Source organism: Lathyrus oleraceus, chromosome 5 (genome assembly GCF_024323335.1).
Source record: "Lathyrus oleraceus cultivar Zhongwan6 chromosome 5, CAAS_Psat_ZW6_1.0, whole genome shotgun sequence".
Classification (NCBI taxonomy): Eukaryota; Viridiplantae; Streptophyta; class Magnoliopsida; order Fabales; family Fabaceae; genus Lathyrus; species Lathyrus oleraceus.
The window spans coordinates 400637669-400652438 of NC_066583.1; the positions used below are offsets into that span (position 1 = coordinate 400637669).

At 34.8% G+C, this 14770-nt stretch overlaps 1 protein-coding gene across 2 annotated transcripts; it reads right to left on the reverse strand.

Annotated features, from left to right (window-relative positions):
* Positions 1-1199: 1199 nt before the first annotated feature.
* LOC127085104 (protein VACUOLELESS1) lies at positions 1200-14471 on the reverse strand. 2 transcript variants are annotated; one of them, XM_051025687.1, is made up of 15 exons: positions 13495-14470; positions 12482-12772; positions 11286-11425; positions 11027-11132; positions 10853-10945; positions 9377-9466; positions 9177-9290; positions 8925-9032; positions 8747-8820; positions 5646-5700; positions 4986-5167; positions 4625-4754; positions 4323-4425; positions 2691-2788; positions 1200-1621 (listed from the first exon to the last, which is right to left on the reverse strand). In XM_051025687.1, the coding sequence occupies exons 1-15, from the start codon at positions 14296-14298 to the stop codon at positions 1457-1459; spliced, it is 2553 nt and encodes an 850-aa protein (XP_050881644.1). In that variant the 5' UTR covers positions 14299-14470; the 3' UTR covers positions 1200-1456. The 2 variants fall into 2 exon arrangements, 1 of the variants encoding a protein (XP_050881644.1); XR_007788934.1 differs by lacking the exon at positions 1200-1621 and adding an exon at positions 3809-3974 and having other exon boundaries at positions 13495-14471.
* Positions 14472-14770: the final 299 nt, after the last annotated feature.

Here is a 14770-nt window from a genome sequence, read left to right on the forward strand (position 1 = left end):
CTGATCATTCTGTTTTTTATCGTCACTCAGCCCAAGGGTGTATTTATCTTATTGTGTACGTAGATGATATTGTCATAACTGGTAGTGATCAGCAGGGTATACTCCAGTTAAAACAACATCTCTCGAATCAATTTCAGACAAAACACCTTGGTAAACTCCGTTATTTCTTGGGTATTGAGGTAGCCCAATCTAAAGATGGTTTGATGATTTCTCAGCGGAAATATGCTATGGATATTTTGGAAGAAACGGGTTTGTTGAATGTCAAACCAGCTGATACTCCTATGGATCCAAGTGTCAAACTACTATCCAATCAGGGGGAGCCTCTATCTGACTTGAATTATCTCACAGTCACACATCCAGACATTTCTTTTGTGGTTAGCGTGGTAAGTCGGTTCTTAAATTCCCCTTGTCAGGAACACATGGATATTGTTATCCAGATTCTAAGATACATCAAATGTGCTCCAGGAAAAGGTTTAGTGTATGAAGATAAAGGACATACTCAGATAATTGGATACTCTGATGCTGATTGGACAGGGTCACCCATTGATAGACGATCCACCTCTGGGTATTGTGTACTTGTTGGAGGAAACCTTATATCTTGAAAAAATAAGAAACAAAACGTAGGTGCAAGATTAAGCACCGAGGCAGAGTATAGGGCCATGGCAATGGCAACATGTGAACTTATTTGGTTAAAGCAGTTGCTCAAGGAACTTCAAATTGAAGAAGCAAGACCAATGACACTTATTTGTGATAATCAAGCTGCATTGCACATTGCTTCAAATTCAATCTTCCATGAGAGGACCAAACATATTGAGATAGACTGTCACTTTGTTAGAGAGAAGATCGAGTCAGGTGACATCGTCACAAGCTTTGTCAATTCTAATGATCAATTGGCAGACATGTTTACAAAATCTCTGAGAAGTCTCTGAACTAATTATATATGTAACAAGCTTGGTGCATTTGACTTATATACTCAAGCTTGAGAGGGAGTGTTGATATTTGTAAATACATAGGGTTAGAATATTTGTATATAGAACAGTCTCACATCGACTATATCATGTAATTAGTTGTAATCTCTATATATAATAAAATCCCTGTAGTGCTTTTAAAACACACGGTTTAACCTAAATGTCTCTTAGTCTCTCCTAATTCAATAATATCTAACAAGAGGAATCACAAAGAACTTAGGCAATCATCAATACAATAAGTAAACACATTTGTGATCATTACTCATTAACAAACTGTACTACAGATGCATTAACGACAAAATCAAGCAATATAAACACAATTGAATCCCTCTTTCATTATACAAGGGGAAAATGAAAAGGACAGCCTTGACATTAGCCTCCAAATTAGCAGATAAAATACATCTTTATCACAATATACACAACTGTCCAAATTGAAGGAAAATAAATAGGAAATCGGTATAAGCAAGCAGAAAGCCCATGACAGAAAATCATGAAGCACCTTGGAAAGACAATCGATCTCGAAGAGTATCAAATATTGATGAAGCTCCTGCATTTTGCGCAAACGTCAATTTCAAACGACCAAGCAATTCACCGTCTTTTGCCTGTGAAGCAGCATCCGCAGCTTCCTTAGCCATACCAATTCGAGCATATGACTGTTGAAAATAAGGAAGATATAAAACTGTAATGTCCACACTACACATGGGCAGAAGTATACTAAAATAAATAAATAAAATTATATTATGATAATTGTATTTATTCTACACCTATATAAAATTGTTCTGCACCTATATAAAATTGACTACACTGTAGTTCAAACACGGTTTCTCATGTCTCTATTTTTCACTCAACATATTATTTGGCAAGCAAAGCTCTAATTCAAGTTAAGTCTCACTTAAATAGCAAAAGCTCTAATTTGTGCTACAAATTGATAGTATGCAATTTCCGCAATCCAGATCGCAATGCTTGAATCATTAAGGTTGTCTAGAACTTGTTTTCTTATCTTTGACATTCTAGTCACCGTTGTTTCAAGGAAATTGTAATCATTTAAACATAGAGGCTTAGTTGGTAGCCTTTTCTGCATTCTTTTTAGTCTCATTATCACTTTCCGTGTTCGAATTTGAATTTTCTAGTTGTTCTTTTCCTCTTTTTCTGATAAAGTTATTCGGATCATCACTTTCAATGCCTAATTTAAATTTTCTATTTAGGAAGGAGGTAGTTGTTGTTTTCCTCCTTTTCTGATAAAAATAACTATATAACAAACATCCCTCCCCGAGCCCCAAAAAGAACTTTGTTTAACCTTCAATAAATTCCTACATCAGAGAAGCAGTAATGCTGAAAGTATTGATGGGATAAGTATTATGATAATCATGATCAAAGGGGCAGGGACGAATATAGGCAGTACCAATAATATTTTTAATGATAATCCTTGGATGACTGCTTAATATATTTGACAAGTGTTTGATTATTTCTTTTTTATGAGAATTTATTATTCTTTGAGCTGTGTTTTTTTTAAGTATTAGGCTGAAGTTTCTGCAATATTGTCTCAATTTCAGCACATTCCCTTAGGGGTCATTCCTGGAGACATGACTATTTATCTAAGACTTGTCTTCTCAATAGTGAAATTTTCATTTTATATGGAAAAATGAGAAATTTTAGCCATAATCAATGGCTGAGATTATGATAGCATGCATTAATTGAGATATGAGACAAAGCTTAAAATACCTCAGCTTTTTCTCGAGGATCTGCAAGTTTGGGGATATATTTAATAGCTTCTCCCTTTTCATCTGCTTCAATGCATGCCTCCACAAAGGGTCTATAACCTATGGATGCCAGAACATGTAGGTACTGGTGGTCAATATAATAAAAAGGAACACATAGTAAAATATAAAAAAAGGAAAATACTACTACTACTACTACCTATCGTGATGAACATTAGAAGAATGAACCAATATTTCAGATCAGCATCACTTTCATTACTCAAAGGGGTCTCGCCAAAAAGTGCCCAAAAGATATAGCTTTAAGAGCATTTAATAGTGTAAGTATTAAATGTTTTCCAATTACTTAATATAAATCTAAAATCATTCTTATATTTTCAAAATAATTTGAAAATCATCGCACTTCGAATTATGTACAAAAACTAATTTGATAAACTAATTTGATATATACATAAAAACAGTTGGAAATCAAATCTACACATATGTAGCACCCTTCTAAAACCAATATACAGAGCCATATATAGAACATAAAGTAGGAAACTTATAGAGCATGGACCTATGCAATGCATGAGTTAATTATGTGTAAAAAAAAAATTTAATGGGATTATAAGTTATGAAAAAAAGCAATGCCACAATTCTATGATTTCTTCTCAAAAACAATAAAGTGCAATTTCTATTGAGTAATTGTTTCTACACAGTTTAAAAAGTATATGTTCCTCATATAATAGAAGGATTTTAGTTTATTCGAGGTAGATTTGATTAACAAATGAAATACACCACCGTTAATTCAAAATCTTATTGAATAAAAAACATTCTGCAGTAGTTGTCAGCAGAATTAAATATATTTCGAAAGCAAGAGAAATTTATCAAGTCTTATGTTAAGAGTTAAGAAATAAGATACTAGGCTTTCGTCTTGAGCATGCGAGCTTGGTCCTTATGTCTTTCTTATATACTATTCTCTTAAATATGAAGCTAACTATACATTGTAGTAAATTCATGCATGCTCCATACGAAACATCTTGAAGTTGCGTAAAGAATCTTGAGATACCGGAAAACAACTCTTGGAAAAGGACTATTCAATTATTCAAGAAGACCAATTATAAAAACGTGGCAACATCCACTTACGCAGATTGGGCAGAATCTGCTATGGAGAAGCAAGAAACTGAGTGGTTGCTAGAAGTAGTGCAGAAGCTGAGTTTAGAGCAATGGCTCAAGGGATTTGTGAAGCTAAGTGGATTCTTTGAATTTTGAAGGAACTCAGGATAGTTGTAGAACTCCTATTGAAGTTATACTGTGACAGCAAAGCCTCTATAAGCATAGGTCATAATCTAAAGTATGCTTCAACGACCAAACCATTGAAATAAATTTTCTTAATGTAAATAATGGTCAAAGTGTTTTCATTTTTAAATTGTATGAATGGGGAATGTTTTGTAGCAAGATAAAATAACTGTGCGAGTATAAGACATCCACACAAAAGATGACCAGTACTTATAACCAAGCCATTTAATTAAAGCATTTCAGTTAGACCAATTAGTGCTCACATTGGAGTTATATAAAATTTAAAAGGCAGGGTTTTGTTTGAAATTGAATGACTTCCTTCCGAATACCCTAAAAATACACTAGCAGTGTGAAACCTTACCTATTGGAGGTTTTTTCTCCTTTGAAAATTTTTCTAAAGCAGCCCAGTCCTTGATTGTGGCCAAAGCAAAAACCTTAAGCCAATACCATCTCTTCTCAGACACCTGTAGAAATAGAACCACAAAATTGTGTGCTCAGGAACTGATTTACACAGAAGTAGAGGTCATAAAAAGTGGTCATGTTTTGTTCGTTTCACACATTGTTTTATCCTCTTTTACACAAATCATTCATTCAAAGGCACAAAATGAGGCATTCCATTTCTCTAAAGAACCACAATCAAGGTTCAACTTAAGAGTTACCAACCTTAAATTCTGTTTTCACTTTTAGTGCAGCCCGATGATTTCCCAAGACAATACAAGTCCGGATTGTATCACTTATACTAGAATCCACAAAAATGGCCTGCTTTGTAGTCACTTCAAGTTCATGCTGGAGTCTACAGTAGCAAAAGTCTCATAAATTTCCCTTGGCCGAAGACATGAATATTTAGTCAACAAGGATTTATAAATTTATTTAACAGCTCGTAACATAGTCTAAATGTTTCTGCAGAAATATATGAATAATCATTTATTGATAAAGTATATGAACATCAAAGCACATCAAAAGCCAGACAGATCAAATCATTCAAAATTTATCTAGCAATGTGACAAAAAACTGATGATCACACCTTAAAAGTTTTGCATGCTCCTCAGCTGCCTTTGATTCAAAGGTATGTTCCTTGGTTTCAGCAAAAAGATTTTGTGCCTTCTCAATAAGTTTTGTTCGAGGACCATGAAGTGGAGATCCCTTGCTTGCCATGGGATTTTTTTCAAGTTCCCATGATTCTTTCCAGAGAAGAAATGCCACATCCTGTATGGATTAACTTCAGAATAAATTCCAGTATTAAAATTGAAAGCATGAAAAGTTTCGGTTGAGCATATAAGAATTTGATTATTAGCAATACATAAATGATGCTGGCACAACATATGTATGATTATAAACTTTCTGACAGTGTTGTAACTAGTAAACTATTGAAAACTGCAAGATGGTAACACTTGTAGATTAATGCCTAGCTTAAAGTAAAAACTACATTAGTGAGAAAAGGAAATGAGAAAAAAAAATAAGCATAATGTCATGATAATTAGTCAGATGACATGTGAGTAGATAAATTGTCCATTCCGCAGCGCAGAAATATTTATGAGATTGAATAAGAGGTTATCAGTATTTTGTGCAAGACCATCCTCTTAGAAGAAATGCAACCAATGGTATATGCTAGACATTTTCCCCGTATACAATATTCCAAATCAGAAGTCATGCATATTATGCAATTTGTTGCAACAATACATACTTGAAGTTGCCCTGTTGATAAGAAGAAGTCCTTCAAAAATTCATGTTTATAGCACCTGAAAATTAGATATATTAATCAATGGCTGCATAATATTATTTCTCAATAAAACATATTGAAAACTTCAAATCATGTGATTCTATTTTTATCATTTAAAAAAGGAACTAGTATGTCCCAGCTAGAAAACATGGACATAGACTGATAAATGGGATCGAGATTATATTGTAACCATTATGTTTCACCCATTTCTCCCTCTAATTTTAACAATTAAAGACATGCCTCTCAACTCACCTATACTTAAAATACATGAAATGTATGCATGAGATACATCCTCGACAAAACATTGTCAAGGTCCTGGGAGGTTAAACAATAAAGATCTAGGAGGTGGCAAAAACAGATCAAGGAGATAGAAATTGGAAAATAAGGGGGGTCAAACGCATCTGTTATTGATGAGTATCAATTTAACACTATAGATTTTAGTCTTTTAGGTATACGGGGAGGAAAAGGAGAGAGTGAAAACTAAATATACTAGGAAATGGATATTTATATGATATGAGAAGATGTGTAACATAGCCCAAAACACTAAACCGCTATTTACTCTATAAATAAATAAATAGGAAAACAGATGTAAGCTGTAAGAAGATATGGAATAGTTAATGGTACTTTTGGTCCCTGCAATATGGGACCAATCTGGTTTTAGTCCCTGCAAATATTTATTTTTATCTCATCCCTATCATTTAAGATTATCCTATTTTTAGTCCTTCGTAGAATATGACCTACCTAGCCAAAATGCAGTCGTGTCACTCTGGTGTGGACAAATGCACACTTATGTAGACATTTTAAATGATGTGGCCTTAACAATATCACATAATTTCTATCGGAGACTGTTTTTTATAAAATAATTTAGGTTTTTTCTCCCTCTCTTCTCCCATCTTCCCTTTCCAATATCACCAATACCCCATATCCAAACCCAGAAAGACATGATTTAAACCAACATGAAACTCCATGGAAACAATTTCTCAAGTTGTGCAGGTACTTGAAGCTATTGAAAAAAGCTTCTCACAAACATACAACAAGATCGCAACAAAGGAGGGAGGAAGTTACACAATTAACAGTCCACATGTAACACCGCCTATTTCATCCCTCACCTTAAGAAATATGTAACCCATGATTCAAACAGGGGATCCAATTGCAAGCATCCATAACATCTTTCAATCATCATTTCTTTGCAGCTTCTGCATCCACTAACCAATCACACCCTCATCAGTATACTTCACCTACTATGCCAGTGATTGAACTTCCAAAGCTTTGTTACTTCTGCTAAATCAATCTCTCGCACATTGAACTTTATGAAACCAGTAATTAGTGAGTAGCACAACGAAGGAAGAACGAGGGAGTGTGGTCATGGATACTTGATTAAGGGTTGAGTACTGATTGGGACACAGATAGTAGGGAAGGATGGGGTCACACTCACATGGTGATGATGAGTAAGATCTGTAGGTGAGATACAATATGAGGGAGGGTGAAACTGATAAACCCAATCTTATCTCTTTTTTTTGTTTTTTTGTTTTTGTTTTTTTATTTTATAAGTATTGAGTAATCACTAATTAAATTTCCACGTTTATTTTAAAAATGTACACCTAAGCATGTATTTCCTTATCAGCATTTAGGCAATATCAGATTCTGCAAAGCACTAAAAGTGGGAGAATCTTAAATGTTTGGGATGGAATCAAAAAAATGTGCATGGACTAAAATCTCTATTGGTCTCATATTACAGAGACCAAAAGCACCATTAACCTAATGGAACCATGCTAAAATAATCTCCATTATTCTAAGCTACAATTTTGATATAGGTTTTAATTTATTTTAATCCCTAAAAGTATTGCTATTTTTAAAAAATTTAATCCTAACAATTAATTTTAAAAAATATTTTAATACTCATGAAGGACTAAACATACATGCTTCTAGAAACTAAAAATGCACTATTTTTTGCTAAATATAGGAACCATACACAAATAAATGAATAATTTCGAGAAAGTTATATTTTCAAGCTACATGTTTAAACCTCTTTCATATATTCTAAACTAAGATTGTCAAGATCTTGATCTAGATCTTAAAATCAATGATCTATATCTTAAGAAGAATCATATATTGTAGCAAGATCGCTGCAAAATCGTAACCAAATTGTGAAGAAAAAAAAGTATATCATTGATTATGTGTGATACTGGCCAATATGATCGGACGTTTTCGGCCACCGCCATTACAAGCCGAAAAGGATAACAAGATGCAGAGGAGCAACAATTACGATTCGGCGGCAATGAATACATGCCTTTTGAAATGAGAAGTTTTAGCTTTAGGGTTTAGAAAATATATATCTTAGTTGTAGGGTTTGTTTTAAATAATGGGCTTATGACAAACCAAGTGATAGGCCAAATATGTCCCTAATGTCTAACAAATGTTTACTGTGGAAAATGGTAAAACAGTATTAAAAACACAATCATGTGTGATTAAAGAATATTAAAAAGGGTCCTTTTCCCCCAAAATCCACTTTCCTACTAAAATATTGTGTAAAAGTACTCGAAATATATAGTATTATTTTTTGTTTTAGTAGGATCTTACAATTTTATGTTTTACGATCTAGCTACGTCCTCTCGATATTTCAGAGAATGGCATAACAGAGATTCCTTTGGCCCATGACAGGTGTCATTAGTAAATTAAATGACATCATTTTTTTCAAAAGTGTTTTTACAAATAAACTGGCAAGTAAAAACATGGACATAAATAAAGCATGCTTTCTATCATTGAGTAAGTTTTTAGAAAGGGTGTATCCAAACCCAATTTCTATCACTAAGTTTTTAGAAAGGGTGTATCCAAACCCAAAAGTGTATATGTAGCATTGATCTTAAGAAAATACTGTTCAGCGATCTCCTGAACTTCTACTTTCATCATAATACACAACTCTTCCAATGATTTGGTCACAAAAAAAAAACGTTTTTATTATCTGCAGTTTCATTTATTCATTTTCTTAGGAGTTACTGAACCTTAATATAACATAACCATGACACACTGTCTTGCCTTTTGAAAAATGGTTTAATGGAACATACCGTGCATAAGTTATAAATAAGTCACGCGCTAATTGTCTGGCCTGTATGGTTCCAAAAAACTCCAATGGCTGCCTCTGCATCATCATAACAAGAATGTGTGCATTAGATACATGTGTTACTCCATAGACATCACAAACCTGACAACATTTAAAATATAAAATTTTCCAGAGTCCAATACCTTTTGCCAAATATGAAAAAGTATAAGGTAAACTAGGTCTGTATCACCACATTCAGTTGCCTTCATCAAGGCTATATCTTCTTCTCCTATGCTCAACAGGAGAGGAACCTAAGCACAAAGTGATGAGAATAGTAATAAAATATCCCATCAGAAATCAGCCAGCAAATTGTGTGACTTGGGGAGGAGGGAGACAAGATTGAGACAGCATTAATTCTAAATGTATCCAAAATAATCGGAAAACCAGAATTCCACCTGTTTAGACGAACGGGGTTCATGTTCAACAAGCAAGGCAGCTAACTTTCGGCGGCCATTTTTGTCTGCATGAGCAGCAACTGCTGCATAGGATATGCTTTTGCACAGTTTTAACTGAGAGTAAAAGAATGCAATTCAAGAGTAGTTGCGTATACTAGGATGATTGCAAAAAAGTTTGAAGTGGGGGGAGGGAGGGGTACCTTGTCAAGCAGAATCTCTAGAAGAGTAGTATCGGGTATTGCCAATGATGCAGTTATTTTAGCACACGCCCAGTGCATTATCACTACCTCCTTCATAAAAGTAGTCAGGAAAAAGTTCAAATTTACTTGAACACTCAAAGAAGATTATGATGTACTGACAAAGTGAAGATATCAGTAATTAATAAAACAGAGATTATGATGTAGCAATTCATTATACCATGCATTATTTTCATGTAGCCTTTTCATTTGTTTTAACAACCAACAATATGTATCAATCGTTTGCCAACACCCATGGATGTACTAAACCCTATGAAACACGGATTCCGATAGGAAACATGGCTAATGTCTACCATATAGAACATTGAGACGCCGCATAAATATTTTTATTTATGTGTGTTTGTGTGTATTATATATCATTAACATGAGAAAAATCTAAGTTGAGAATTACGATAAACATATTAACCTTCTAAAAACAAATTTATGGTAATTATGATGACCCTCACAAAAAAGAGTGCTCAGACTAAGAGGAATCATTTACCATGCAATCCCTACATAATCCTAAGTTAAGAAGATGGATCATGTCTTCTACAGCAACTTGTAAATCCTATGATAAAAGGCGTCAGCAGTTTGAGATTTATCCCAAAAAGTAAGAGATCTAATCTAAGATTAGGGGTGTTCAAGTGTTTGACCAAGAGTTATCAAAAGTAAGAATTATCAAGAGGAAGAAAAGGTGGAGTATTTTTAACAAATTATAAGAGTCTGTTTGATTTGAAAAAGAATAAGTACTGCACAGAACAGTACATACCTTCGAACTAGACAACTTTTGATTTTGTATAGTATTTGATGGACAACAGACTGGACAGCACTGTGCTCAATACACTTTCTAAGACCCTAATTGAATATTTATAAACCAGCGCCTAGTTCCCTATATCATTAAATGTACAAACAAATACACTAAAAAGTATTCAAACATGTAATAAGTATATAGAAGCGTGAACCATTAAACATCCATAACCATAAAATATATGTTTTACTTTGGTGCATTCGGTTTGTGTGACTTTTTCACATTATTAAGGATTGTCCTTTGAATGAGCAGCTACTTTGTGATACGATTAGGCAATTAGCTTCTACTTTGTATTTCCATATTCTCTTTTTAAAGAAATTCTCCTTACATATACCAGAATTAGGTAGCATTGATTTGCTGTCACTGGTGCTTTGTTCATGCTTTGTTGTTTGTATATCTTTTATATTTTAAGCAGGATCTATTATCTTCCAAACTCTTTCTCATGGTCTTAATAAATATCTGATATTATAAAAGAGGGCAGGGAAATCCAGGACTTGACAGGTAAAGTAATGCGCTTATTTCTCCTCGTAAGGGGGAATATTTCAAGAAAATCAAGTCACAATCTTGTATTTAATCAGTCGGTGATACAGTTACAAAAAAAGTGCAAAAATATGCAACATGCATACACTTACTTGATTCATTCCGAGATATTCCGATATCCGCAATGCAAGCAGATGTTGGTGAGCATTTATCAGGCGACCAATCAGGACAGATGGTGTAAGCAACTGATAGTAATAAGCAAATTCAGTATAATGTCAGCAAAGACAATATCAGCACTAAAGAAGGAGACAGGTATGCCTTAAAACCTTATATTGCTGAATACTAAGAGGAATGCCGATCTCAAGGCTGCGCACTGCATTCAAGACCCGGAGAATTTTACACATTTCTTGGATACGATCACGATGAAAATTGCTGCCAAAGTCAACTGGATATCATTACCGAGAGTGAATATCAGAAAATATGTTTGCCAAACTTTCACTATTAAGAAAGTGTAATTAGGGCATCAAAACAATTTTTAAAACATTTTGGGCAGTATATCAAACTGAAAATCCAAATCAAGCTCACCTACAAAAGGCCTGCCCATAACTGGCAGCCCTTAGAAGAGTTTGTTGGCGCAAAACATCAAATTCATGACCTGCAGCGTCAACACATGCTTCAACAGCCTCGGGAAGGGAAGATTTTATCAACCTCAAATTTTCATCTGCCTGGGGAATGATGATAAGAAAATCAGACAGTCATCTACAAGTTGAAATGTTTGATGATGCCATTATTTAATTGCAAATAAAGACCTCAAGCATCAACTAAGTCCACATATAACAAATCATTTATTTTTCCTTACTTTTATATCAAAAATATATTGTAAACAACCCACAAATGCTTGTTTCCTTCATCATTTTCCTTTATGTAAAAATTAATTAGAGAAAATAAATTAACCAGGCTCAATCGGCCAAATTTATCTTTATTAATGGGTGCCATAGCCACTGTTTGTTTCTTTGAAGTCCAATAAAGGCATATTACGTGTCAATACAAAGCAATGTTCAATGTGCCCAATGCTCAGCAAGACATATTTGAGCATATAAGTTGTTTATTGTAAAGCAAAATCAAACCATAAACAGTTTACAATGCTACAGACCTAAAATTACAATATATAATAATTTGAATGCACACTCCAATTTCCAACTAAAATCTGTTGTGTAAATATATGAAAATATAAAAGCATCACTGCTCAAGAGGGCATAATCTTGTTAATCTATATATTCATTGATTATAGGGCTACACCAAAATAATTAACATACAATCAGATTTAGAAAGAAGTAGGCTATCAGTGAATGACTCTCGTTGAGCTCCCTATTAAATTTCTATTTTTTTTAAATTATTAAGATGGGAGACAAACAAATTAAAATTATTGATCAACTTAGTGGTTTTAGCCTATGGAGGATTATCACCAAGCGATGCAGCCAAGAAAAATGAATTTTAAGGTCTTTGCACTTGAAACAAAACCACACAAAACTCTGCAGTCTTTACCTACTCCATACCCTAAGTTTGTAGGCTAAAATCTTCAGGTACAAGACAATTTCAGAAATTCACTCATTGGCAATGAGAATATATCTGAATATAATCATATATCGAATGACATATATCAGCTGATACTTCAAAGTTCTCAACATTCAAACTCTATGTACAATTATAACTCACGAAACATAGAAAATGATAAAGTCAGTCATGCAACAGTAAAAGAAGAACGGGAACGAGATCTCTACCTTAGCACTACGCCTATCGAAATGATCTAAAGCGTCATACAGCAAAGCTGCAGGTGATGTACTGCCAATTGTGAAAATTGAAACTGTGGAGTCAGGAACCCGTTGTAGAAATTCCATACTAGTGTTGGATAATATCCTCACTCCATCGGACTCAGGAATAAGAATTATTGGTTCATCATAAAGGTAGGTAACTGGTTCGCCATCAGGACCCATCATTAAAAGCATATCCTCCCAGTAAAGAAGCACAGCATCCATTCCACACCAAGCAAGCTGCTCCGGGGGAAGAGCTGACTGCACATATGAAAATAGAGCTGACCGCACATAGAGTATAGACAGATCATAACCAATTATGGTACAGATCATAAGCAATTATGGTACAGATCATAAACAATTATGGATGTCTCTATAAAGTTTAGATACAGCCTTTTTATTGTCACTTAGACATGATGCACTAGCAGCATACCATACCATAATAACAATCAATAAAATTGGGTGGCAATGGCAACATCATATACAAACAGCAATCAACTGATTGACATGATATAAATGTAAAAGTATGCTACATGCTCACAAGTAGATTTCTTAAGCATTCACCAATCAAGACTTCAGCACATGCTTAAAATTATACAAAATCCGATAATCACTTATTTCCTATGTAACACCGACACTTCCAATTAAAGGCGTGTCCGACACATATCGATGTGATGTCTGACACCAACACAACACTAATACATGTGATTCCATTCAATCTCTTTTTTCTTAAAATTAGTATTGGTACTTACTACTTATTAGTCAATGAGAATATCATGTCTAGTGTCCACGTCTTTGTAAGTGTTTCATAGCCTATTTCACTGACAAAATAACTAGATATAAGACAGAATTTCAACTTAAAATTATTACTACTCTCATCTAAGGCCACAAAATATGCAATGGTTCATAGTCCAAACAACACATAAATCACAATAACAATCACATTTCAATTTCCAATCTAATTCACAACAGAATTCACGCACCTCACACTCCCTCTCGATGATTACACCAGTCAAGTCCGACGTAGTGACAAGAAGCCGACCATCATGAGTGAATGATGCAAGCCACTTGCCATCACGCGAGACCACCATCTTTTGCAAAGGGCCTCGTAGCATCTCGCCACCAAGGCGCTGCACGCCATCCTCCTCAACAGCTAGCACAGCAGCATCCTCCTCCTCACCACCATCACCAACTCCAAGCAAAACCTCAACGTTCCCAGACACAGTATACTGTGGCTCAATAACAGCCATACAACGCGGCGGTTCAATGATGCCAGGATCGGCTAGCTTAACCGCATTAGGGTTTTTGAAATCGGCAATACAGAACAACTGATTCGCTTCAGTAATACAAACGACGCCGTTTCCCCAGAAAGCGCAATCGGCAACGTTGCTTTCAAAGCACTCTTTACCTAACGAGAGATTCGGCTCGATGAGGCGAGCGTGGACGTCGTAGCGGTAAACGGTGCCGTCTTGAACGATGCACACGAGTGTGTGGTCATCGGTCCACGACATTCCGATTAGACGACCGCCAGGGTTACGCCAGACGGTGTCAGCGAGGAGGTGGCCGGAGGAGGAAAATAGACGGAGCTTGCGGAGGGCTGATTCGCCGTGAAGCTGGACGATCTTCGAGTCATCGCGGATCACGGCGAGGGGACCTCCGAAAGGAGCAGCGGCGACCTTGTTGCGGGCGAGGTCCACGTGTTTCCAGCGCATTTGATAGAGTTCGGGCTTACGGTAATAACGGTTGTAGAGGAGCTGCCACTCCGCGGCTACCGAGACGTTTGCCATTGCGGAGAACTGGAATTTGAAACTTTCGAAAGGGAAAGTAGAAAACTAGTAACTTATGATCAAAGGTGCAGCCATGGATCTATAGTATAATTTAGTATAATTAGACTTATAAGACTATGAGAATAATAATTAGAATAAACATTCAACTCGTATGAACTAGTAATATATTATCCCTATCTCTATCTCTAATCAATTACTAGGAAAAGAAAATGCTTAACTTAAATGTAATCTTAATTCTCTATTTTTAATTTTTTAATTTTAATCCTTTTATTTTATTTTAAAAACTAATTATTTGATTCTTTTATTTTAATACTAAATGATTTCAATGTTCCTCATTGAATTGATGATATGATGTGGTGCGGGGACTTTTAAATTATTATTTTTTAATAACTTTTTCAATTAATTTTAATTTTTGGGTGTTGAAAGATTCACAAGTTATTAAATTAAGGGAATTTTCTAATGCATTTTATAT